At 37.3% G+C, this 27,241-nt stretch overlaps 1 protein-coding gene across 4 annotated transcripts in view; it reads left to right on the top strand.

Annotated features, from left to right (window-relative positions):
* Positions 1-3,468: 3,468 nt before the first annotated feature.
* Positions 3,469-27,241, top strand: part of VPS45 (vacuolar protein sorting 45 homolog) — a 69,355-nt gene continuing 45,582 nt past the window's right edge. For 3 of the 4 annotated variants that reach the window (XM_045479001.1, XM_045479004.1, XM_045479003.1), the window contains exons 1-10: positions 5,916-6,133; positions 6,772-6,906; positions 9,817-9,877; positions 13,060-13,139; positions 14,420-14,488; positions 14,606-14,743; positions 15,170-15,280; positions 17,551-17,685; positions 18,269-18,382; positions 18,780-18,947. In XM_045479001.1, coding sequence (XP_045334957.1) covers positions 6,041-6,133; positions 6,772-6,906; positions 9,817-9,877; positions 13,060-13,139; positions 14,420-14,488; positions 14,606-14,743; positions 15,170-15,280; positions 17,551-17,685; positions 18,269-18,382; positions 18,780-18,947 — 1,104 coding nt within the window. In that variant the 5' untranslated portion in view covers positions 5,916-6,040. Of the gene's footprint in view, positions 6,134-6,771; positions 6,907-9,816; positions 9,878-13,059; positions 13,140-14,419; positions 14,489-14,605; positions 14,744-15,169; positions 15,281-17,550; positions 17,686-18,268; positions 18,383-18,779; positions 18,948-27,241 lie in introns of all 4 variants that reach the window. The other variant, XM_045479002.1, reaches the window with a different exon arrangement.

A 27,241-nucleotide genomic window follows, 5' to 3' on the forward strand; every position in this document is an offset into this window, starting at 1 on the left:
ATTTCATGGTCATTTACTTTTTTTTTTAAATTTTTTATGTTTATTTATTTTTGAGAGCAAGAGAGATAGAGCATGAGTGCGAGAGGGGCAGAGAGAGAGGAAGACACAGAATCCAAAGCAGACTCCAGGCTCTGTGTTGTCAGCACAGAGCCTGATGCGGGGCTCAAACTCACAGAGTGTGAGATCATGACCTGAGCCAAAGTCAGGCTGCTTAACTGACTGAGCCACCCAAGAACCCCTGGTCATTTACATTTCTAACCAGTGTAATCCAAGAACAGAATCATGATTTTAAAAGAGACCCTACAATATTCTGGCTCAATCATTTTTTTAAATAAGAACTTATTATGCATCTTCTTAACAGTACACTTTTAAATTCGTTTTGTGAATTTTAATAATATCTCAGGAGAGCAAGCACATGACAATGTATTTGTTTATTGCTATTTCACCTTCATTTCTTCCTTCTCTGGTGTTCTCCCTTTTTTTTAAATTGAAGTATCGTTGACATACATTACGTTAGTCTCAGGTATACGACACAGTGATTCAACAAGTCTGTACCTTACACTATGCTCACCACAAGCATGGTTACCATCTGTGTGTCAAGTATTTTTATATTCAGTTTGTAGGTGGGGAAATTTATAAACAGTAAACACAGTGCAAAATATTTGCTAGGAAAAAGTAACTAAAGTTAGGCTAACAACTGCACGTATTAACTCACTTCATGCTCACTCCAACCTAAGGTAGGTATTACCTTCTCCTGTCTACAAATGAAGAAACTGAGTCCTGGAGGGGCTATGTAACTTGCCAGAGTCCTGCAACTAGTGTTCAGCAGAATCGAGTCCAAGTTGCCCAATTCCAGAGCCTGCACTCTCAAGTTCTATATATCCTTCCTATTACTTAAAAGTAATTTTCTCCATTTGCAACTATGTGGATGGAACTAGAGGGTATTATGCTAAGCGAAATTAGTCAGAGAAAGACAAATATCATATGATTTCACTCATATGAGGACTTTAAGATGCAGAGCAGATGAACACAAGGGAAGGGAAGCAAAAATAATATAAAAACAGGGAGGGGGAGGGGCGCCTGGGTGGCTCAGTCTGTTAAGCATCCATCGTCGGCTCAGGTCATGATCTCGCGGTCCGTGAGTTCAAGCCCCACGTTGAGCTCTGTGCTGACAGCTCAGAGCCTGGAGCCTGTTTCAGATTCTGTGTCTCCCTTTCTCTCTGACCCTCCCCCGTTCATGCTCTGTCTCTCTCTGTCTCAAAAATAAATAAACATTAAAAAACAAAAACAAAAGCAGGGAGGGAGACAAAACATAAGAGACTCTTAAATATGGAGAACAAACAGAGGGTTACTGGAGGGGTTGTGGGAGGGGGGATGAGCCAAATGGGTAAGGGGCATTAAGCAATCTACTCCTGAAATCATTGTTTCACTATATGCTAACTCGGATGTAAATTTTTAAAAAAGTCATTTTCTTAAATATCCATGAGTCTGACATAAATAAGTGATTGAATAAATAAATGGAGGGGGGGAGTATAGCTCTTTTTTACAGAATTCCAAACAATAACCGTAGAAGAAATGAGGAAAGTAATTACCATCAGGTAAACACCAATGTTTGCAGGCAAGAACTGTCCATGGATTCCAGTTAAAATTAGCAGGTATGACAAGTATGAGGAGAAATGGGACACTTGCAACACATCATGGCATCTCTCCATATATTTTTGTTTATTTTTGCTTCAAGTATAGATGTTTTTAAAAAGACTTTATTTTTTGCCTGAAGACAGAACATTTGGAAGGCAGGAAGAGGAGTTTGGGGGGAAATGTAAGGTTTACGTATTTTATAAAATAAAAAAATAAAATTTAAAAAATAACATAAAAAGATAATGAAAAGACTTTATTTTGAATTTGAATTTCTAAGAAGTCTGCTTAAAACCGCAGGTATTTATTTATTTACTTATATTTATTTATTTATTTATCTTTGAGAGAGAGCAAGCAGGGGAGGGGCAGAGAGAGTGGGGGATTTGAAGCAGGCTTTGCGCTGAGAGCACTAAGAGCGGGAGCCTGACGCGGGGCTCAGGGCTCGATCTCACCAGCTGAGATAGATCATGACCTGAGCCAAAGTTGGACGCTTAATTGACTGAGCCACTCAGGCACCCCTAGATTTTTTTAATCGAAGCATAACTGACATACAATGTTATATTAGTTTCAGGTGTACAACATATTGATTCGACAATTCTCTACATTACTAATGCTCATAACGATGTGTCGTCACCATCTGTCACCGTACACGATTACGTTATTATGAACTATATTCTTTATGCTGTACTTTTCATCTCCATGACTTATTTATAACTGGAAGTTTTTACCTCTTAATTCCCTTTATCTATTTCCACATATTTATTAATTACAAGGAGAAAAATAATTTTACAGTGGAGAAACCCAGCAGAGATCACTAACCAAGTGATCAAAGTTAACATCACCATCAGAAAGGTGAAACCATGCAAACTACTCAATGTGCAGACAGGACTCTCCATGCACATAATTTTTACTTAATGATTTAAAGCAATTCAATGTTTTTGCTGCCATAAAGTTCAGTACTAAACTACCAACTGTGACAAAAACTTAACAAATGCTGTTTGATTTGAAGTGGGGTAATCACTAAGTAACCTGAAGCATATTTTTCCTAAGTTTTCTCTTTGTGAAAATTGTATGGTTTACAAATTATGAAAGAGCAGCCCAATTCTTCCCATCAACGCTTCTATTACTGTATGATAATGCAAGATAAACTTATTATGGAAATTATATTTGGAAGCTGTCGTTTACAAATTCTGAAATTGACCACATTTAAAAATTTTCTTGTCAAAGGGGAATAAAATACATCTTATGTAAAAAAATAAGCTAAAAGGTATGTTTACCTTTTGATTTCAAATAATTAAAGCTGATACTTACTGAGCATTTAGTATGTACCAGACACTTTTTTTCTGCACATTATTTCATTAAGTTCTCACAATTTCCTAAAGTAAATCATTACCATTTATCAGATGAGAAAATGGTTAGAGGTTAAAGAACACTGCACAGGGACTAGTTGTCTGACACTGGGCAATACTGTCATTCTTTCTCCAAATACTTTTTCAATTGCTAACAAGTAGGAAATCTAATACCTAAGTCTCACTGAATTTCATCTTTACTTCTCTCCTATCCAGGGCTTGTTGGGGAAATGTTAACACACAGCAACAAAGAAGAATAGTAGATAATTAACAATCTAAGATAACTAAGAGTTAGCCATACAATTAATTATAATTATACTGAAGCTTATTTACATATCCTTTGTTTTATATCAAGCTTTGAGTTCTTCTGCAGGAAAAACATGATTTTAATTAAATATCAAATGGGTAGTTAAACCTCTATATTATTTTATTATTACATTACATTACACTTTGTAGAAAGTTGGAGCACATGTAATTATTCAGGTAATCATTCCTGTTTATTTCACTTACACACATATTTACAAGTCTACACAAAATGTACAAATGTAAATACAGTATTTTTTAACTTCCTGTTTTGTACCCTTAAAGCATTGATTTCTTGGACCTAAGCAAAAGTAACTTTTAAGTAATCGCATTAGAAACTTTTATAATTAATGCAATCATAATTGAAGAATGTCATTTTTTAATTGAGAAGCCTTTATTATTGAAAATATTTGTTATTACAGTTTACTTACACTGTAAATTTAAACAAAGAAATAAGTAAGGCACTTCATATTGGCTTCTGAATTTGCTGTGTCTTGCCTACAACAAAACAAGTTACTCTGGGTATATCCTGGATGAGTCTCAAAGCAAGAGTTTGGACTTTATCATTGGTGCCAGTCCTAATTTTAGAAAGAGATACAAAGTTCTTAATCTAGAGACATTTAAAATGGCTTTTGTAGTTTTCTTCAGAAAGGGAATAGGCTCTCAAACTTTAGGACTATCACAGCATCCTTTAAATACACCACAACTTTGGTACAAAATGTTTACATTCCATATCTTATCAATGTACAAAATAACAGTGCCACTGATATCATGGAACTTCCTGGGCAATGGAATGAATTGCTAAGCCTTGTCAAAATAAGCATTTTCCATCTCCTTTCAAATGTTAGAATTGTCCAACTATAAATAAAGAATGCAGTTTCTTGCCATGTATTGCCTCCAGATTGACTACTGCCTAATAAAGCACAAATTTCATAGACAAGACTTTCCTTGTTTCTTCTAAAAAAAAATGTATAAAATGGAAAACAATCTTATACTGAAGTCTAAATTATAGGTAAGAAAAAACAAAAACCAAGGGACACAGGAAAGTGGTGAATTTTCAAACATTGATTAACTTACAAGATTTGCAGGTGTTTCACTGGTTCACTGTTTTCTATATTTTAAATTGTAATGTATTTTAAATATTTAATGTATTTAAGTTTTTAAGTAATATTTTAAATTAATAAATAGAATTTTCATATGTTAGATTTTTCTCATTTGTATCCCTTTAAAGTTCACATTTTCATTTTAACTTTTCTTTCAAAACATAACTCAAAAATGGATAAAAGCCCAATGGGAAGTTTTATTTACACGGTAGAAAAGTTGAAAAGAAAATAAGACACATTCTTCACAATTTCAGAAGTGACAAACATCTAGGATATTTCAAGTGGCTTCCCATCTCCCTGAAAGGATTTGATTATCCGATATAAAGTTTTATAAAGTAATCTTAATAGCCAGATTAACGTTTACGTGCTCTGGGTCTAGTTGTAATTGAATCCTTCTTAAAATATAACGAAAGAATGATTGATTTGGTAATGTTGAAACTATTGATTAAACAGACCCCAACAATGGTCATTATTTTAATGGAAATATTGACAAGCAATTATAGTTGTAGATTCTTGTTTCTTATTATCTTCCTGATTTTTCAATTCCCCAACGTAAAGGTGCGGGGGGGGAAAACTAACATTTTCTCTCCTTTTCGAGAAATGGCATGATAAAGAGAAGACCTTTGGAGTATAAACACAATTGCAGACGTTTAGAAGTTGATGGCTTTAAGATTCATTTTGCTAAGTTTTTGTTTCTTAAATCAAAATGTGTTTTCCCTTACAATCCCCACGCCACTTTGCTGCAGCCCTAGTGCATACGTACCCCCTACCCATTTCTGACTGTTAACTAGGTTCCTGCCCGCAGTGTCAGCGTCACAGGTCCCTCGCTCCCCGCTCGAGCAGGAGCCGCAGAGTCCAATCCCCCAGGTTGCCGAACCTGGGGTCGCTCGCCCGTGCTGCCAGTCCCCGCGGCCGACTCAGCTCCAGGCCCTCCGGGAGGATCTGAGGCCTGTCCTAAAACATCCCTCAAGGGCATTCCTTTTGTTCTTTCATTCAACAAATATTCAATTTCACGTGCTCCTCACTCTTCGGAAAACCAAGTCGGGCCTCACTTTGCAAGAGTACTGTCCTCGTCTTGTTAAAGACACGGTGAAGCCGGGGAGGACGAACTTCGGCCATTACTTAGCAAATACCTTCCCGATCGGCCGGGCGCATTACGCCATCTCTCTTCCCTTAATCCTTCACTGCCCCCAGGTAAATATTCGTGGCAAACAGCGACCACGGCCACACTCTGCTGTTCTTGCCTCCAAGCCAGCCTTACGCCAAGTTCCTCCACCACGCGAGGGGCTACCCTCTCCCCAAGCCAGCAAGAGAGAGGCTTGCGGCCGCAGCCGGGGCACCCCGGAACCACGGCCGGCAGGTCCGAGTCCAGGCCTCACACACCTCTAGGCTGGCGGTGGGTGGCGGCGAATCACTGCCGAGCGTCGCAGCCCAGGGGTCTCAGCGGGATTTTTCCGTTCCGCCGGGAGGCTGGATCGCCCGCGCCGCGCAGCGGAACTACAACTCCCAGCACCGCCGTTGCCCGGACTTCCGGAAGCCGAAGCCGGGCGGGGAGGAAGCCACCGAGACCCGGCCAAAAGGCCGGGGGTTAATTTAGCCAGAAAAAAGGGGGCGGGAAGGGCTGTGGGGCTAACCTGTCAATTCGCTACCATGAACGTGGTTTTTGCTGTGAAGCAGTACGTTTCCAAAATGATAGAGGACAGCGGACCGGGTATGAAAGTACTTCTCATGGATAAAGAGACGGTGAGTTTGCTTTGCTCAGTATTTGTGAGGGAACCCTCCCTCCCTTACGATAGCTACTCCCACTCCGCTGTAGGATTTAGTATTTATGAAAGGTTTTGAAACGAGGGTCAGTTCTGGATGGAACTGAAAGGTGGTATAAAGCTTGTCTAGTAGGTTTTCGGTCTAAATGGCTCTACCATCTACTACCAGAGATTTCTTCTTGTAACCCGGAACAATTTATTGGAGTCAGGAATCCTTTTCTAAATGTCTCTGGCAAGAAATAATATGTGAGACAGAGCACTTGGAAGACTTTTATTTCCACTCAGCGTTGTGTTTTTAAAATAAAGCTATTAGTGCTCAAGCTGAGATGACAGGTTATTATTTGTTGGTCACAGAATTATTTTTCTAAAAAACCCTCTAAAGTGATGGGGAAAATTTTTTGTTTTGGAAATGTATGGATTGTGTTCAGAGAGAATATGTTGTTCATCCTGGTACCTTACCTATATGTTTTGGATGCTCAGTAAGTGTTATTACATATGTTAGTATTTAAGTTATCCAGCTAAGTATTAATGAAAAATAATTTTTTAAGTCTTAAGTATTGTTGCTTGTTTATATTATTTCTAACTAGCATAATATTAGTTGATTCTTTTTCTTCACAGACTGGCATTGTGAGTATGGTATACACACAATCAGAGATTCTTCAGAAAGAAGTGTACCTTTTTGAACGCATTGATTCTCAAAATCGAGAGATCATGAAACATCTGAAAGCAATTTGTTTTCTTCGACCTACGAAGGTACTACATAAACTGAGCTGTCATCTGCCTAAATACAGAACACTATGATCTGAAAGCATTAAGAAGGCAAAATAAATTTGTATTATCGTCATTTGTGGCATCATATTTAACCGGCTTCATCAGAGTTATAACCTTGACTTTTCTCCTTTCCACATCTCAGTTCACTCCTTATAGCCCGTTTTTCCTCCAAGATGCCTTTTAGGTTCTCAGCCACTTCCAGAGCCACTATCCTGCCAGAGACGCACATCACTTCCTGGATTAATTCCTGGATTAACCTCCATACCTATTACACTGAACACCATTGCCACTTAATCTTGCACGCTTATATACCTACACCAGTATCTTGAATCTGTATCATTTTATTTGCCTCTATGCACAGGAACATATAATGGCTCACTTTTACTTCCATGATTAAATCAATATCTAGTAGCTCAGTCCTTGAAATCCTCCTTTAGCTGGTGTGGTCTGCCCTTATGTATACAGCCTCCTGTGTCCAATCTCTGCTCCTTCACTACGGCCAACTAGGCCTTTTTATCATCCCACTACATGCTCATTCCTGTTCTCTATTTGTTCCCCTCCCCTAATTCTCCATTTGTTCTTTAGCCTTCTGTCCATCTTCATCCATCATATAAATCTAGCTTGAGTCCTCCTGTAAAAATCCTGTACTATTCCAGGCTTATTTTGTATATTTCCCTTTTTTTTTTCAATATTTATTTTTGAGAGAGAGAGAGTCAGAGAGAGAGAGTGTGAGCAGGGGAGGGGCAGAGAGAGAGGGAGACATAGAATCTGAAGGAGGCTCCAGGCTCCGAGCTGTCAGCACAGAGCCTGACACGGGGCTTGAACTCACGAACTGTGAGATCATGACCTGAACTGAAGTCAAACACTTCACTGACTGAGCCATCCAGGCGCCCCTGTATATTTTCTTTATATTCATGTTCGCCAACTCCAATGAGCTGTTTTACCATGCTTGTATGTTATGTACTTTCTGAAATACAAATCTGCTCATGTCATCCCCACTTGAAATCCTTGAATGACTTTTCATTGTTTTTATGCTAAACACAAAACTCCTTAACTGTGGTTCTGTATGGTCTAGTTCCTGTCATTTGTACAGCCTCATTTCAAACCACTCCCCCTTTTGCTCTTAGATACATTAATCTTTCAGTTCACTTTATTCTGTCATGCCACAGGACTTTTGAACAGACTCTTCGTTCAACCTGGATCTTACTCACTTCTTCCAGAAAGTCTTCCCTGGTTTTGCTGACCAAGCCAAACCCCCCTCTTACAAGCACATACAGCACCATCTTCTCCCTATTGCTTATCATAGTCTAAGTTTCATATGGTTTGTGTGATTAATATCTGTCTTACCTACCAGCAGTAAGCTCCATGAGAACAGAAGTGGTATCTGTTTTTTCACACTGCTATGTCTCCAGTGCCTGCTACATAGTGGTCCTCAGTAAACAGTTCCTGAATGAATGAATGCTTTAATACTGTATTATAGTCATTTCTAGTTGTTTCACATTTGTAGGTCTTTTGAAATTTTGGTGCTGAGAGGGATCTTAGAGATCATCTAGTCCATTTCCTAAGATTTTTCGTGAGAAAACCTCTTTCACAGCTATATATATATATTCTCTCAAACTAAAAATGATTTATCCTTAAAATTATAAAGTTAACTTTCAATGTATCTTTTAATCTAAACGACAATTTTAAAAACCTTTTTCCCATTTAACAAGTAATGTGCATTGCTTACATTATTTTTAATTCTTTAAAGAAATGTGTGATTTTTTAAACATTCAATACTGTTTTATATCATGTCTAGATTGGGGACTAAATTCATATTGAAATTTAACTTGTTAATAGTTAAATTTCTATCGACAATAGATTAAAAACCTGCATTATGATCTTAAGTAATTGGAATTCTTATGTTTACTTCTAGATTTCATATTTATTTTTAAATAGTAGTCTTAGCCTACTGTGTGCAAATACTTCACAAACATTACAGTTGTACAATCTTAGGTCCCAATAAGTTAAAAGCCAAAGTAAATACAATTAAGTATATTTTCTCTTGAATGTTGGTTTTTAAAGAATTAGCTACATTTTGATAGTCTACATAAGAATTTTGATTAGGGGGCACCTGGTGGCTTAGTCAGTTGAACGTCCTGACTTCAGCTCAGGTCATGATCTCACAGCTTGTGGGTTTGAGCCCCTTGTCGGGCTTTGTGCTGACAGCTCAGAGCCTGGAGTCTGCTTTTACATTCTGCGTCTCCCTCTCTCTCTGTCTACCCCTCCCCTGCTCATGCTCTGTCTCTGTCTCTGTCTCTCAAAAATAAACATTAAAAAAAATTTTTTTTAAGAATTTTGATTGGATGAATAATTTACAGGCCAGCAGCCTGAGGCAAATTTGCAGAATTACTATCAATTTTATGTTGTAGTTCCACATTTGTGTTTTTAATATTTTTTAAATGTTTTATTTATTTTTGGGTGACAGAACACGAGCAGGGGAGGAGTAGAAGAGAGGGAGACAGAGGATCCAAAGCGGGCTCTGTGCTGAGAGCAGAGAGCCTGATGCAAGGTTCAAACTCACAAACTGTGAGATCATGACCTGAGCTGAAGTTGGATGCTTAACCGACTAAGCTACCCAGGCATCCCTGTGTTTTTAATATTTTTAAATCTTAATTTGGCCAAGGTAATACAGCTAGTTAATGTTATAGTTGATTCCTGAATACTTAACGTATCTCTTTTTCACTGCCAGCCCTCACCCCTGCAATATACAAACACTTAATCTAGACCTCAGAACACAGTAGATTCTCACTAGATACTGAAATAAATCAATGGATGATATTTATTAATTTTTTACTTAAATATATGAGTTCTCCACATATATTATTTGTTTATTTATTTTTTCCTTTCTAGGAGAATGTGGATTATCTGATTCAAGAGCTCCGGAGACCAAAATACAGTATATATTTTATTTGTAAGTATATTATTTCACCTATTCAATCATGTAACTGTATCCTAGATAGTTTTTTCCTGTTAGGTGCTTCATATCATCAATAAGTTAAGTGAATCCATCTCTATATAAGTCTGATTTTTTTAATGTCCTTTCAAAGTATTAAAAGTCTTATGGCTAACATTCTATTTTAGAAAGCTGAGCGTGACGTTTTTCATCATTGATTAGGTAAAATTATTTTTTAAGTTTTCCTTTGCCTTTCAAGATTCTTTGCAAGGCAAAAGTTGTAAGTAGCCAAATTTCACATCCCACCTCTGCAAAAAAAAAAAAAAAAAAAAAAAAAAAAGAAGAAGAAGAAAGGGTACACTTATTCCCTATTTTGTACTTTCATGAACTGAGGCACAGAAGCTGAATTACTTGGAGGGAGGATATACTTGAGTGTGTTGGAAAAGCAAAGATTTATTTTACACACCAGATGAAAACATAACACTTCTTGCTACTTTATGTAATGGTTGAAAGAACAAGTTTCAGTAGATACCTCTTATGTACATAATTTGTGGGGGGGAGTTTGGGGAGGGTACAGTCGTGGAAATAAATTAGGTTTGCAGTTACTATACATTTTATATGATTTTTTATTTTTTTATGTAATACATTCTGCTTTAGAAGTTACATCCATTCTCCTCTAGATGTCATTATTGATCCTTATAGGATTAGTAGGTATAGTTTATCTGGTGCCATTTCCAAAACAAAGACAAAACTTAATTCTCAGTATGTAGGACATTTGAGAAATTTTAAAGCTTGCTTGAAGGCTTTTTAGGGTTTAGATTATACTCTAAGATATACATACTTTCTATGTAACGATATGCAACAATATGCAACAATAAATAATGGTACCAAAAATTAACATTTTTGGGGCACCTGGGTAGGTCAGTCGGTTAAGCATCTGACTTTGGCTCAGGTCACGATCTCACAGGTTCATGGGTTTGAGCCCTGCATCAGGCTCTGTGCTGACAGCTCAGAGCCTGGAGCCTGCTTCAGATTCTGTGTCTCCCTCTCTCTCTGCCCCTTCCCGGCTCATGCTCTGTCTCTCTCTGTCTCAACAATAAATAAACACTAAAAATAAATAAATAAGTAAAATAAAAAAGAAATTTAAAAATAAAAATTAAAATGAAATTAAAAAAAGAGAAACTGCTAAATGTTTTCTAGAGTGACTATAAGCCAGATACTTAGGAAAGTGTAGAAACTTGTACTCAATGACATGTATATGTATATGAGAGAGATTCCCTGTATTGCTGAATTTAAGTAGACATCTAATGGAGTCACTCTTGTGCTGTCTCTCAGTTAAAAATTGAGTAGGTCACAAGATGAAAGGCTCCCTTTTCCTCTAAAGAGTTCTTTGATACAGCAGTTAAGACTAAACCAATAATAAACCTACTGCCTAGTCTCCTCGTTCTTTTTTTATTTTGAGAGAAAGAACACGAGTGAGGGAGGGGCAGAGAGAGGCAGAGAGGGAATCCCAAGCAGTCTCCTCGCTGTCAGCACAGAACCCGATGCAGGGCTTGAACTCACAAACTATGAGATCATGACCTGAGCCGAAACCCAAGAGTCGGATGCTTAACTGATGGAGCCACCCAGCCACCCCTCATCTCATTTTTTTATAATTTCGTTTTTGCATTTTTATGTCTTCTAAACATCTTGTATGATAGGCTCCTCCCTTCCTTTATTTAAATAAAAACTATTTCTATTATGGAAGTTTTCAACTATATACAGAAGTAGACAATAATATAATAAATTCCAGTGTACCCATCCCCCAGTTTCAAACATTGCTTTGCCACAGCCTGTCTTGTTTTAGCTATGGTGCTGCCACCTACTTCCACACCAATGGTATTTTGAAGGAGATCTAAGACATAGGTCATCCCTAAATATTTCAGTGTGCATCTCTAAAAGATAAGGACTCATTTTTAAAGATACCATTATTATTCCCAATAATGACAAATGATTCCTGTTTTCAAATACTCATTCATTGTTCAAATTTCAAACTCTCTTATTTTTCCCCCACTGTTTTTGTATTTGAATTAGGATCATAGTAAGATCCACACATATCTATTGGTTGATATGTTGTTTCAGTTTCTTTAATCTTCTTTAGATGTTCTCTCTCTTCCTCTTTCTCTCTCTCTCTCTCTCTCTCTGTCTCTCTCCCCGCCTCTTCCCACCCACTCCCCCCCGGGCAATTTATTATTGAAGAAACTACATTGTTCTGTTAAAGTTTCTGACAGCCTGCATCTTGGTGATTGTATCCCCATGGGGTGGTTTAACAAATTCTTTGCAGTTTAAAATATTCCTCTATCCTCTAGTTTTGTAAATTGGTACCTGGATATAGAGGCTTAATTAGGTTTAGATTTGATTTCTTTTTGGCAAGAATATTTGATAGTCAGTGTTGTGTGCTTTCAATGATTATCTCTTACTGTGATATCAGCAGCAGTTGGTGCTCAGTGCCCAGGTCCATCATTGATTCATTAGTGGTTGATAAAAATGATGATGTTCAGGGGCGCCTGGGTGGCGCAGTCGGTTAAGCGTCCGACTTCAGCCAGGTCACGATCTCGCGGTGCGTGAGTTCGAGCCCCACGTCGGGCTCTGGGCTGATGGCTCAGAGCCTGGAGCCTGTTTCCGATTCTGTGTCTCCCTCTCTCTTTGCCCCTCCCCCGTTCATGCTCTGTCTCTCTCTGTCCCAAAAATAAATAAACGTTGGGAAAAAAAATTTAAAAAAAAAAAAAAAAAAGAAAAAAAGAAAAATGATGATGTTTTAATTCTATCATTATCATTTTTTCTTTGTTTTTTAGTTGGAATATTTCCATAAAGAGGAATTTCCCCTCGTCTTCTCTCTGATGGTACAGTTTGTATTTGAGGGAAGAAGACACACTTCTTTCCGTTATTTGTTATTTTCAATATTAAGGACTTGCTTCCTGCTATCCTCCAATGCCTACATAGTGGTCTTTTTTTTTTTTTTTAAGTATTATTATGGACTTATGGATTTAAACATATTTGTGCTACTCATTTCAATTTGAAGGTGTTTGACTTTGACATATACCACAATGTATACCAAACTTCACTTAGTCATTAGGCTTTAACTGTCAAGCCCGTTTACGTCTTAATTGCAGCAGAGGTGATCTCCTTTGAATCAGCCACAACTCATATGTCTGTTTCAGATTTCAGTAATGTGATCAGCAAGAGTGATGTGAAGTCATTAGCTGAAGCTGATGAACAGGAAGTCGTGGCTGAGGTTCAGGTAAACGTATTGGTCCTCTAACACATCTCTTGTTATTGGCCCTTTTTAAAGATTTGCATCTAAAATAAGAAAAGTGCTGTCTCAAGGGAGGCTGTTGATCAGACACAATAAATGTGCATTGCATCAAACTATTCTCATATTTAGAAAGTTTGTAAGAGGTATCAAATTGAGGGAAAACAAAATTAGAGGAATCAGTGCAAATAAGGAGATTGCACTGGTATTGGATCCTATTGCATGGATAAGGAGGGTTTCATAGGGTTGGGGACAGGGTCAGATATATCTTCTAGTTTTATGAACCACATTATAAGAATGTCATCTACAGGGCTATGTCTGATTGGAAAAGAATAGAAAGTAAAGGATGTGAGTGAGGTTTGTTAAAGTTCTGTTTGTGATTATCTTGCTCTGTCTGGGAGGTAAAAAGCATACTTTTGTCATTAGGTTAAAACTTGGTAACTTCTAAATATTTATTCTGCATGGTATAGAATACGTGGCATTAGAACATACCATGTTACCTTTTACTTAAACGCTTTAGTGTTCTTGGATACATTTATCACAAATGTTTGAATACATTTATCACCTAAGCGAAGAATAGGGCAGCAAATAAATGAGTTTTGGATTTTAAGAAGGATGTGCTAGGTGGTAAAGGAATGAAAAAGAATGACCTATTTTATTTTTATTTTTTTATTAAAAAAAAAATTTTTTTAATGTTTATTTATCTTTGAGAGAAACAGGATGCGAGTGGGTTAGGGGCAGACAGAGAGGGAGACAAAGAATCCGAAGCAAGCTCCAGGCTCCAAGCTGCCAGCACAGAGCCCAATGCGGGTCTCGAACCCACGAGCCGTGAGATCATGACGTGAGCCAAAGTCAGACACTCAACCGACTCAGCCACCCAGGCGCCCCAAGAATGACCTATTTTAAATCATGTTCTGCCTCATGAGAATACACTGGATTAAAAAAGAATACACTGAACAGCAAAGTTCTTTTTCATCCGTGTGTGACATTGTATATCCTATAGCAGTGTCTTAATTTTACTAATTGATAAATGTGCACAGAAGTCTCCAGAAATGTAATATTTATACTTCTACAACTTTGTTTTTTGTTTTTTAAAAGATTTATTATTATTGCTACTATTTTATAATTATTTTATTCCCCCACATTGCTCCCCCTGCATTTGCTCAAATTTGATTATATCACATAGTATTATATTACATATGAAAATGTTACTTTATTATCAGTTGGAATTTATGAAACGAATGACTGATCTTGTGCTTCGTTTGCAGGAATTTTATGGTGATTACATTGCTGTGAATCCACATTTGTTTTCCCTGAATATTTTGGGTTGCTGCCAGGTATGGAATGAAAGGATAAAAAAATAAGTTTATCAGGTGGGAGTTAATTCAGCAAGTAATTGGACTTGTAAGAAAAAATTCAAATATTTTCTCTGATAATATATTTTTAACAAAAAGGGTCGAAATTGGGATCCAGCCCAGCTATCCAGAACAACTCAAGGACTGACGGCTCTCCTTCTATCTCTGAAGAAGTGTCCCATGATTCGTTATCAGCTTTCGTCAGAGTCAGCAAAGAGACTTGCAGAATGTGTTAAGGTATGGCTTTTTCTATCCCCAGTTCCAAAGACCATTCATTTCCTTATCATATTTCAGAAACTATAGGAATAGTTTATCTATAACCAATGAGGTGATAGGTTTACTGGCAAAGAGGTAGATATTTGTAATAAAAAACCAAAAGCAACAAATTAAAGCTGAGATTCTTAGGCTTAACTCAAAAAAAATTTGCAAGCTATTTAACCTATTTTGATCCAGTTAAGCCATTGGTAAAATAGAGTTTTAAATACTAACCTCTTAAACAGGACGCTACCAGACGTTGTCAAGCTTTTGAATCCTTTTCTGGAAAGCCTATGAAGATGCAAAGAACTGTTGTTAAATGTGTATTTTATGTATTAATTTTATGTTTATATCATCTCTGTCTGTAACTAATTGGTTGACCAAATCATCTTTCTGTCTCATCCACAGCAAGTAATAACTAAAGAATATGAACTGTTTGAATTCCGGCGGACTGAGGTTCCTCCGTTGCTGCTTATTTTAGATCGTTGCGATGATGCCATCACCCCATTGCTAAACCAGGTGCAGAACCCTTTATTAGCATAATACAAGTACAATTTCATGTGGTATTCATCAAAATGCCAATGTGGAAATGAACAATGTCATCCATGTATTCTCCTCCTCATTTTCAGCTTTTCTTTTTTTTGCCTTGTATTTCCTATTATTTTGGTATCAACCACGGTCATCTTCGATTCTTTCTTCTGCTTTATCCTTTCTGTCCCTTTCTACCACCACCTTCACCTCTAATCAAGGCAACTTCTAGGTTCTGTAGATTCTACTTTTCCAGTGTCTGTCTGCAATTTCCCATTCATACTGCTGTCACCTTGTCATAAACCCTTAATCTTTTATAAGATTACTGAAATAGTCATCTACTTGATTCCTCACTCTTATTTCTTATTTTCCTTTTTTATAGGAAAACAGATATACACTTTTATTTATTTACTTTTCAGTAAGTTTAAGTCCTTGAGGATACAGAATCACATGGATTCTGTGTCCAATGGCCTTAGCAGGTAGGTTGCTTTGGAATTGACATGAACCATGCTGCTGTTTCCTTGAATAGGAGCCACCTTTTCCTAGATTACTCTGGTTTTCTTCGTTTCGCCACCAGGAGTCACTGTGTTGTTCTTTTCTTGATACACATAAGTACATCTCTTGCCTAGATAGAATTCAGTTTCATTCTGAGCATAAACACCTTCAGTTTTAAGAAGAGCTGTATGCTCCCTCTGGTTCTGGAGACCCTGCTTATGGTCAGCAAAAATGGCATTGGACCATAGCCTTCCAGGCATATTTGTCATTTTAGGAATCCTGTTCCCAGCAGGCCTTCACAGGCTCCAAGATTGCTGAAACAGAAGGGGCTTGATTCTCCACTTTTAATTTCTTCCCACTCTAATATATTCCACAGTGTTGTTAAATTACTTTATTTATGTATTTATTTATTTATATGTAGAGAGAGAGCACGTGCGCTAGCGAGCACAAGTGGGGAAGGGGCAGAGGAAGGGAGAGAATCCCAAGCAGGCTCCACACTGCCAGCACGGAGTCCAATGCAGGGCTTGAACCAACAAAACAGTAAGATCATGACCTGAGCCGAAATCAAGAATTGGATGCTTAACCAACTAAGCCACCCAGGCGTCCCTTAAATTATTTTCCTAAAGCACAGTTCTGATCTTTTTACTCTTGACTCAAAAATCTTCATTGCTTCCCATTTGCCTACTGGCTTAAATACAGACTCCTGAACTTGGCGTCTAAGAGCCTTGACAATATAGGCCCAACTTTAACCTACAGCTCGGGACACTTAACTGACTGAGCCACCCAGGTGCTCCAACTGATAATTTTAATTATAGAGTAAGTGCTAATGGTAGACGCATGCACAGGATGCGTCTATGGAAGCATAAACATTTTGTTGTACTGAATTTACATACCCCAATGAAACTTGCTTTTTTAAGGATTCATTTGGCAAATATTTTCGGAAATTAAGCACCTTCTTTTATAACCTCTTAAGTTCTTTCTTAATAAATCTATATTGCTTAAGATGAAATGTATAAATCTTTCTAGCATTTACATTCTAGAGTTAGAGAGTAATTAGCTGGAAAATACTTAGTTTTGTCTAAAGGACCTAGGACTAAAAGTAACCCATTCTCCATAAATGGTGAGAAGGCAAAATTTGGAGTTTCTCCTTTCCATTTTTGCCAAATAAGTTCACATTTTGTAAGAATGGAAACCAATCCTTCTTCACAATTCATGTTAAGGAAAAATAGGAAATAAAATGGATACAGAGGCAAGCTTCTGAATATGTGTGTTTTGATCAACTTACAAGGTTTTTTTCTGATAATATTAGTGTTCCCAGGATAAATATAGCACCACTCAGATCTGCAAGAACACACTTCTCATGCTGCAGAAAACCACAGAAGCGTACAGGAAATGGTACAGCTTGTAACTGCAGTACCAATATAGCCCTATCTGTGAAGCCAAAAATATACTCTTAATTCACAGGCAAAAAGTAGAGCTAATGATAGATCTAATTTGTTTTCTTTCTATCAGGAATATTAATCTCGCTGCCCCTCTTCCAAAAGTGTAAACTCTAAAAGTATTTTGACTTTTAGTTTAACCAACTACAGTAAGTCTTAATGCTTAGTATAACACAAAGTATTAATAAAACTTGAACTAAATAAAGAGCCTCTGTGTAAAGAAGACTAGTTGCTAAGAATGTTACCAGTTTTTATTTGTTTTCCTGAACATTTGCTATTTCCATGTTTTACCAGTTACCAATTTTTCTGTCCTACTTCTTCATTTAGTGGACATATCAGGCCATGGTCCATGAACTACTGGGCATAAACAACAATCGGATTGATCTTTCCAGAGTGCCGGGGATCAGTAAAGACTTAAGAGAGGTGGTCCTATCTGCTGAAAACGATGAATTCTATGCTAATGTAGGTTAAAATTTTTTTTCATTGTTTTTCATTATTTTTCTGTAAGAAGGCCGGTGTTGACTAATGTAGGTTAAAATTTTTTTTCATTGTTTTTCATTATTTTTATGTAAGAAGGCCGGTGTTGACTTGTTCGAATGAAAACAGGTATGGGATTTCATGGGGAAGGTTGTTGAGGCATCCTGTAGATAAACTGCATCTCAAGAGAAGGCAGAAGATTTGGATTCTGACCCTTTAACAGTTTTTTTCCCATAGAAATCACATATTTCGTTTTATACTCTCAGAATTAGAACCCGATTTATTTACTTCCTTCCCTTCTGTAGCCCTTTGTGAGAATAGTAATGGCATTCATCACCCGTGTCCTGGCCAGTGTCCAGATTTGGTCATTATAATGGAATTTTCTTGCCTTTCAATTCTGTCTTTGGGATTCTTTCTCACTTCTTTTATTTTATTTATTTATTTATTTATTTATTTATTTTTCAATATATGAAATTTATTGTCAAATTGGTTTCCATTTCTCACTTCTTTTAAATGATCTGGAAGTCAGACTCATTGCTGGAACTGTTTCCAACTTCCTTTTTCACAGAATATGTACCTGAACTTTGCTGAGATTGGTAGCAATATAAAGAATCTCATGGAAGACTTTCAGAAGAAGAAACCAAAAGAACAGCAAAAACTAGAATCAATAGCAGACATGAAGGTAAATTGAACATGTTCATGGATGACTAACATGCAAGACTTTGGAACTATTCATGTAAGCAATATTTCTAGAATATTCTCAGTCTGATTTCTGCCTACATTCATTTGTTTGGTTTGAAATAATTTTCTGTACTATTTCTCTTTAGGAAACAGTATAGTGAAAACTTCATAACAAGCCATGTACTTTTTTTCCATTCTTCAGTCACATTTGGACTATTTAAAGAGTCAGTGTATTGACATATACGAGCTCTTATCTTCTTAAGCATAAACAAAATACCATGTGATTGGTAGATGCCTTAGTCTGGGCAGAACAATTCCTGCTTATTTTTTCCCTTCTTCATACATGTCTATCCTCAGTCAAATAACAGAACCCCCAACTGATGTCTTTCCCATGGCAGGCCTTTGTTGAAAATTACCCACAGTTTAAGAAGATGTCTGGGACGGTATCAAAGCATGTGACAGTGGTTGGAGAGCTGTCTCGGTTGGTCAGTGAGCGGAATCTGCTGGAGGTTTCAGAAGTTGAGCAAGAACTGGCCTGTCAGAATGACCATTCTAGTGCTCTCCAGGTATCTATTCAGTCCAATTTGATGAGCACCTACTGTGTGTAAGGCACTGTGCCAGGCAGAACAAGAGATACAAAGGCAAAAGTAATCCTTCTTCACTAACGTGGAATTTATTGTCTAACAAGGAGTTGAGACAAGAACACAGATTAATTTGATTTTAGATACAAGAGCCACAGGAGAAGAATAATGTGCAGTAGCAGAGGGTTCAGGCAGTTAATGAGTATTTAGGAGGGCATCCTAGGCTACTAGAAAGAATTCTAGACCAAAATCAGAAGATCTGGATTTTGGCCATTTGCCACTTATTGGCTTTGTGACCTGGAGCCGTTGGCTTATTTTCTGAGCCAGTTTCCTCATCTGTAAGTGATATTTATCTCACAATGTTGTAAGGAAGATTTAAAGATGCAATATATATTAAAATGTATTATCTAAGTTTTTTATTATTGAACACTTGCTCTTCAGTCCATAAACATGTGAATGCCTGCTGCGTGTACATAGTGCTATAAGGATCCAGAGGTACGAAGAGGAAAAAGATACCATACTTTTCCTCAAAGAGCTCACATGATAGTAGGGGAGAAGGAAATTTAAACCAGGAATTACTATATGATAAGTGCTGTTATACTAGAGGTATTTACAAAAGGATATGGAAATACAGAGGAAGGACAACTGTTTTCCCTAAGGATGAGGCTTCTTAAAGAAGATGACATTAGATTGGGTCTGGACAAATAAGTAGGAGTGCACCAAACAGAGTAGAAGTGTACCAACCAGAGATAAGAGGGGAAATTCTTAGCAGAGATAATGCAGGCATGGAGATGGCGGGGGGCAAGGGGGAGTGGGTTAAGGGAACAGAGAATAATTCAATGTAGCTAGTGCAAGGTACAAGATGAGGAGTGGTCTTAGATAAGCCAGAAAGACTGGGGCCCAATTATGGCCACTGAAAGGAGATGGGGCTTTAATCTTAAAATGTTGAGAGTTACCAGAGGATTTTAGAAGAAAAGGGACATAATCAGACCCTGGCCTTAAGAAATTTGCAGCATTGTTGAAGGGACAAAACTAAAACACAAGAAACGCTTAGTGTTTTAAGGTAATATTTAATTAAGTCAAAATTGTGATGCTGACTATAATAAGATTGAGGTTATTGAGAACAGTTCCTTAGAGAAGATGATATTAAGATGGACCATCAAGAATGAACAGAATCTGGAGGAGGATTTCATTCAAGGTTAACAGAAAAGCAAAGATGCAGAAGTATGCAAAAAAGTAATAAGCAGTGTGAGAGTGGGTGTGGAAGAGAAATAGATAAAATTGGATTGGTACACAGGAACCAGTTTATGAAGAAGCCTGTAAGAGGAATTTGCACTTGCTGAGATAAGCAAAGACATCCATTGTGGGGTCATTTGTAGAAAGTCGATATGATGAAAGCAGTATTTTAGGAAATTTAATCTAGTAAGGATGCTTTGGAGGTAAAAAAAAAAAAAAAAAAAAAAAAATGAAGTTAGGCTGGTAGACTCATAGTGATAGTACTAAAAATGTACAGTAAGGGCAAATCTGAGAGACAATTCAAAGGGACAAAACAACAATTTAGCGACAGATTGGATATAAGGATAACAAGACAGAACTAATCCAATAATTCCAAGGCTCCTGAGAAATGACAATGTGGTATCACTGGCAATAAGTCACTTGGGAATGAGAGTCCTTAGGGAGATGGCCATTTCTAAGGCACTCCCATAAGAAGTACATTTCCTTGGGGCGCCTGGGTGGCGCAGTCGGTTAAGTGTCCGACTTCAGCCAGGTCACGATCTTGCGGTCCGTGAGTTCGAGCCCCGCGTCGGGCTCTGTGCTGATAGCTCAGAGCCTGGAGCCTGTTTCAGATTCTGTGTCTCCCTCTCTCTCTGCCCCTCCCCCGTTCATGCTGTGTCTCTCTCTGTCCCAAAAATAAAAAAACGTTGAAAAAAAAAAATTAAAAAAAAAAAAAAAGAAGTACATTTCCTTATTTATAGGGCCCTGTATTCTATAACTTAGTCTCTCTCTTTCCCGGCTGCAATTCAACTTTATAAAATAAAGCCAGTGTGGTATAATGGAAACAACATAGGCTTTGGAGCCAGACCATCCTGGCTTTTATTCTGTCTCTACATACCAGAGGTTTTTTTTGAGGAAATTACTTCTTTTTCCCAAGCCTCAGGGATAAAGATTTGAAACTTTTAGATTTGTACCAGGATTCAGTGAGATATGCAAAATCCTTCACATATGATAGGTGCTTTGTAAATGTTGTTTCTTCTTCTCTAAGCATGTTTTAAACATATGGTACAACCAGAACAAAGAAATCCATCCACCTGTGGTTGCTTTAGTTATAGCAAAGTCTTTACTGGGATTTATAGTTGTTACTTTTTAGTGTTTATTAAGATTTCCTCTGAAAACACCATCATTTTGAAAATCATAATGATGCTATTTGCTTTATATTTATGAAAAGTACTTCTGTCATCACTTTGAATTTTATCCTTTAAATCTTTTCAAAGAACTTTTAGGCTGGCTTTATTATTTTTTAAATTGTATTAAATTCTAATTCTTAAATAGATAATATAAGTACTTGGTTCACCAAAAGGAGTGTAGTAAAAACTGAGTCAGTTACCAGCCTCATATACACCCTTACAGTTGTTCTGTGGATGCAAGTCTGCATGAGTGAGTGTATCTCTCTCTTTGTTAAATTCAAATGATATCATACTGTACACATAGTTTTGCATTTTACTTTTTCACTTAACCACGTATCTCGGAGACTCATTCTCTTTTTATTTATTTATTAAAATTTTTTTTTTTTAACGTTTATTTATTTTTGAGACAGAGAGAGACAGAGCATGAACGGGGGAGGGTCAGAGAGAGGGAGACACAGAATCCAAAACAGGTTCCAGGCTCTGAGCTGTCAGCACAGAGCCCGATGCGGGGCTCGAACCCACGGACCGCTAGATCATGACCTGAGCCGAAGTCGGCTGCCCGACCGACTGAGCCACCCAGGCTCCCCTCATTCTCTTTTTAATCACTAAACAGTATTCCTTCGTAAAGATGTATCACAATCTATTTAACTTGACCAACTTCTTTACTTTAAGCAATACTACTAATAATACTTCACAGTTGTTTTGTGGGTCTAATAGAAGTATTCCTATGAAAACTTTTTATTTTTCTCAATAAAATGAATTTTCTTCTCTCATTAAATAAAAACAAATTTTGTCCTGTAATTAAATTTAAATTTCCTTCTGTTTCTTGGGGCACCTGAGTAGCTCAATTGGTTGAGTGTCCAACTCTTGACTTCACCTCAGGTCATGATCTTGACTTCATGATCTTGACTTCAGCTAGGGTCATGGGATTGAGCCCAGTGTTGGATTCCATGCTGAGCATGGAGCCTGCTTAACATTCTCTCTCTCTCTCTCTCTCTCTCTCTCTTTCTTTCTCTCTCTCTCTCTCCCCCCTCTCCCCTCTGCCCCTCCCCCCACTCATGCATGCTCTCTCTCAAATTAAAAAAAAATTTAATAAATAAATTTCCTTCTGTTTCTTTATCATTTTATTTTTCTCTTTGAAACAATAGAACCAAACTTAATCACTAGCCAGTTTTAGTATCTTTATTTGTATCTCTCTACCATATGGAAAGCAGTTGGACAAGGTTACTATAATTCCTTGCCTGAAATCTTATTTCTTGTTCACTTTAAGAGATAAAAATAGATACTTTAAAATATGAATTCCATTTGTGGTCCACTTTATATCTTAAGAAGTTATCCTTTGAAGGTTTTCTTGCCCATGTTGTTAGGGTTTTACAGTGAGCAATTGATTTGGACTCCTCCACCATAAAAGATTTCTTTGGCAACATGATTTAAATAGTCTATGAAGGGAGCTTTTGTTTGGTAATGAGTAGATGCCAGGGGCCTGACCCCTAGATGGGTTATAGCATTCCTTGGCTTGACTTTGGACGATAATACATCATGAAGCAATGAATTGAGGTTTTTGAGTAGAATGGGGTTTGCTTTATTGAATAGTAACTGTATCATAGTGAAGGAAAAAAATTCATATATTGCTAAAAATTAATCTATAAATTGCTTCCACTTCTAACCAGTTATCCTACAGGCTAACAAAAATTTGATTTAGAAGAATTTTCACTGGAACCAAACTGTAATGTACATCGTTGAAACATATCCATAGCCTCAGTAAAGACTCATTTGATTAGTGAGGAAGATTTATTTTCATGCCATGAAGAGAAACATCTTCAGAAAGTAAGCAGTCCTCCAACTCCATGTCTCATATCATAGCTTTCATTTAGAAGGAGGAACTAGTCAGGGCACCTGGATGGCTCAATTGGTTGGGCGACCAACTTCGGCTTGGGTCATGATCTTGCAGTTTGTGAGATCAAGACCCACGTCGGGCTCTGTGCTGACAGCTCAGAGCCTGGTACCTACTTTGAATTCTATGTCTCCCCCACTCTCTACCCCTCCCCTGCTTGTGCTCTGTGTCTCTCTATCTCTCCATAATAAATAAACGTTAAAAAAATTAAAAAAAAAAAAAAAAAGAAGGAGGAACTATTTTATATCCTTCTTTCCTGACCTTGGGTAAGAGATCTCAAATCATCCTATTACTGATATAAAGACTCAATAAATGCTTGTTAGAAATATGAAGAGGACAGTTCTGTTTGAAGCAGTATAGAGTAGTGGCTAAGAGCTTAGGACTTTGATGGCTTGTGTTTGAAAATGATAACCACTCTAAGGCTTAGTCTTTTTGTCTGTAAACTGAGGAAAAAATCACAGTGCTTACTTTAAAGATTTTCCTGAGGGTTCAGTGAGCTAGTACATATAAAGCACTTAATATTGTACCTGGTACTTACAACATTTAGTAAGTAGTAACTGTCATGATTATCAGTATTATTATCTGATGACACATTCTATTTTCTTTGTGGTATCCAGGACATGTTTTCTAGTCTACTCATCACCTCAGATCTCTCCCTGATTGCAGAAGGGTTTTTCTGCTTCTCATTAAAATCATAAGAAAATTGTTTGGGACACCTTGAGGTGACAATTTTACTTTCACCAATTAAGAATAAAAATGATCTTTTTCTGTCTAAACCAACATTTAACCAGTGTTTCAGAAACTGTGGAACAGCAAAAGCTAATTTTTATATTGACTAGATATTAAGAAAAAGAATACTGACTCAGATGTATTACCAATCACTGGAATTGGGTCCTGCCTACTTTCTATCATTTTTCCTGGATAAGTTCTTTATAGTCCCACAACACTGTTCTCTCAAACAGATTAGACTCATTTTTTTTTTTTTTATCATATCAGCATGTTGAAGGCTTCTGCCAATTTCATCTTGCCATTCTAATCTGCTGGCTTATAATGGTATTCATTGACAATTTTACTACAGTTTTGTAGTTTTATAGTTACTTGAGTATCTCAGATTTGCTGAAAAGTATAGAAATTGAGTAGATTTAAGATGAAAAAAGAGATAACAAGGTAGAGTTCTTACTCTTTCGGTTAAATTGAAGCAGAAATTAAGGACTATTTTTAGTTGTTGACTTCATCTGTGATTTGTACAGTGGTTTAACATGTAGCTATGTCATTATAAAAAACTTTTCTCGTTGTGTTATGTCATCCTAGTTTTGGTGGAAGAAAATGGAAAAGTAGCCCCAAACAATGGGAAGGATCTTTAAATATCAGAAAAGAAGAATTGTTTTTTAATTGATTTTTTTGAGTGAACATTAGCTACTTTTTGAAACTTGACCTTCAGAGATAGTGCTTTTGCTTTTCTTTTCCTATTCCCTCATTAAACCTGTATGAATGTTAGAATTCAGTGAATTTTATGTTTGAATCCTGTCTTCTTAAGGGGACAATAGTTTTCTGTTTCTCTCGTTACTCAGCCATTGTTATTATGTGATGTATACTTTTCTCTCTTGAAAGTCTCAAGACTTATGGAAAATTTAATAAGAAAAGAGAAACCAGAAGTTCATTATGTAATTCACTTGTATTTCCAGCATATAAATACCACCATATATTTGTAATATATATATATATATATATATATATATATATATATATATATATAATATATACATCATTATGTAATTCACTCGTATTTATGTGGTGGCATATAATATATGTATATATAATATATACATCATTATGTAATTCACTCGTATTTATATGGTGGCATATAAATGCCACCATGTAGCAGATAACCTTCTATGTAATTAGAAGTCTGTCAGAATGTTTTCTCCTCTTCTCTGGTTAGTACCTTGGAATCTCAGTATAGTGTATGCCACTGTCAGTCAAGTTGATGAGTCAAGTAGCCATGAGTGAAATAGTTCAAAATTAAGTCAAAGGGTAACCTGGGATCCAGGCAGACAAAAAGGCCCTGCTTCTTCAAGGACTTACACAGCTGAAAGAGAGGAAAGAGCTTGTACCTACAGGTTTCTTCTCATGAGGAAATAGATAAGTCTAGCTGGAACACTGACCTGAGTAATGGGTTGCATCCTAAGGGCTCAAAAGTAAACAAAGTAGTCTACTCAAGTCATCCTGCATCAGATTCTGGCCCATGTCCTCAAGGGAGAACTAAGAGTCAAGCCAGGAACTCTAAATACCAGCACCAGATCTCAGGGAAGAGAAGTGGATTCTTTAATGGGAAAGAGCCAAGAGTCAGGATGCAAGTGAAAGTAATTAGAAAGGGAGCAAGTGGGAAGGGTACAGGCTGATTGCTGCAGTCTCTGTCCCGTACCAGTTCTGTGGTTTTATAGTTACTTGAGTATCTCAGATTTGCTGAAGGGTATATAAATTAAGAAGATTTAAGGTAAAAAGACAGTGACTGCAAGGGCACAGAGTGAAACATTGGCCTATGAGAAAAGTGACAACAGAGATCGCAGATGGATGTTTTAAGCTTATGCTAAGTTGATTGAGATACATATGAAATTGGCTATTCTTACTTGATGGTAATTTGTACTCTGAAATGTCTTCGTAGTATGGTAGAAACTAGTGGCAAATTTGAACAGATATTCTAAGTAGTCTGTATTCTGTGACAGCTCTGGAAAGGGTACCACAAAAGAAAAAAAAAAAAAAAGCAAGGAAATTCTTATGGCTGCAGGGTTTAAGTCTACAGAAGAGAAATTTCTTCCCTTTTGATCCCTTGAAGATGATGCTAGTGAAGTCTTCACACAGAAAAGCAACAATAGGGATCCTCCCCAGAGAACATTCTACTTGGGAGACACCTGGGAGATCCCCTGTGTCATCACAGTCCCTCTTTGGTGTGAACAGAAGAGTTCTTAAACATTAGACCTGGTTGTTGCGAAGTATTAAAAAGATAAGGTATGTGAAAGCATCTCATAAGTTGTAAAGTTCCATTTGGATGTTGCTATGTCCTCAGAACCCAGTGCCCATCAAGGCTTTTGCCAGATTTTCAACCCAACCCATTTCTTTCTCTGATTTCCTTATTCCCATTAAGAGCATCTCCTCTTTTAGTCTCTCAGACTAATTCCAACACTTACTGATTGTTTAAGGCCTTTGGCAAATGTCACCTCCTTCATGAAGTCTTTCTTGATTTCTCAGCAAGCAGATGTACTTTTCGTCACTTTGTGTCCCCTTCCCTGCCCCCCATTGCGCTGATTCTCAGTTTCTGTTTCTTGTTTTGCTTTTTATATCTGTTTCTGTATTATAACAGAAAAACCTCCCACTGTGCAAAATCATGTACTAAAAATAAACCAGTTGGGGCACCTGAGCGGCTCAGTCAGTTAAGTGTCCAACACTTGATTTTGGTTCAGATCATGATCTCACAGTTCATGGGATCAAGCCCCACATCAGGCTCTGCACTGCCAGCACAGAACCTGCTTCGGATTCCCTCTCTCCTCTCACTCTGTCCCTCCCCTACTCACACTTTCTCTCTCTCTCTCTCTCTCTCTCTCTCTCTCTCTCAAAAATAAACTTAAAAAATGGGGCGCCTGGGTGGCGCAGTCGGTTAAGCAACCGACTTCGGCCAGGTCACGATCTCGCGGTCCGTGGGTTCGAGCCCCGCGTCAGGCTCTGGGCTGATGGCTCAGAGCCTGGAGCCTGTTTCCGATTCTGTGTTTCCCTCTCTCTCTGCCCCTCCCCCGTTCATGCTCTGTCTCTCTCTGTCCCAAAAATAAATAAACGTTGAAAAAAAAAATTTTTTTTTTAAATTAACTTAAAAAAATAAAAATAACCAAGTGTTCTGGGAAAATAGGGTTATAAGCAGGTCACTTAAAATCTGCATAACTAAAAAAAATCTATATACCTTTGTAATCAAAGCCCTAATAAAAACA

The sequence above is a fragment of the Leopardus geoffroyi genome, chromosome C1 (assembly GCF_018350155.1).
Source record: "Leopardus geoffroyi isolate Oge1 chromosome C1, O.geoffroyi_Oge1_pat1.0, whole genome shotgun sequence".
In the NCBI taxonomy this organism is placed as follows: domain Eukaryota; kingdom Metazoa; phylum Chordata; class Mammalia; order Carnivora; family Felidae; genus Leopardus; species Leopardus geoffroyi.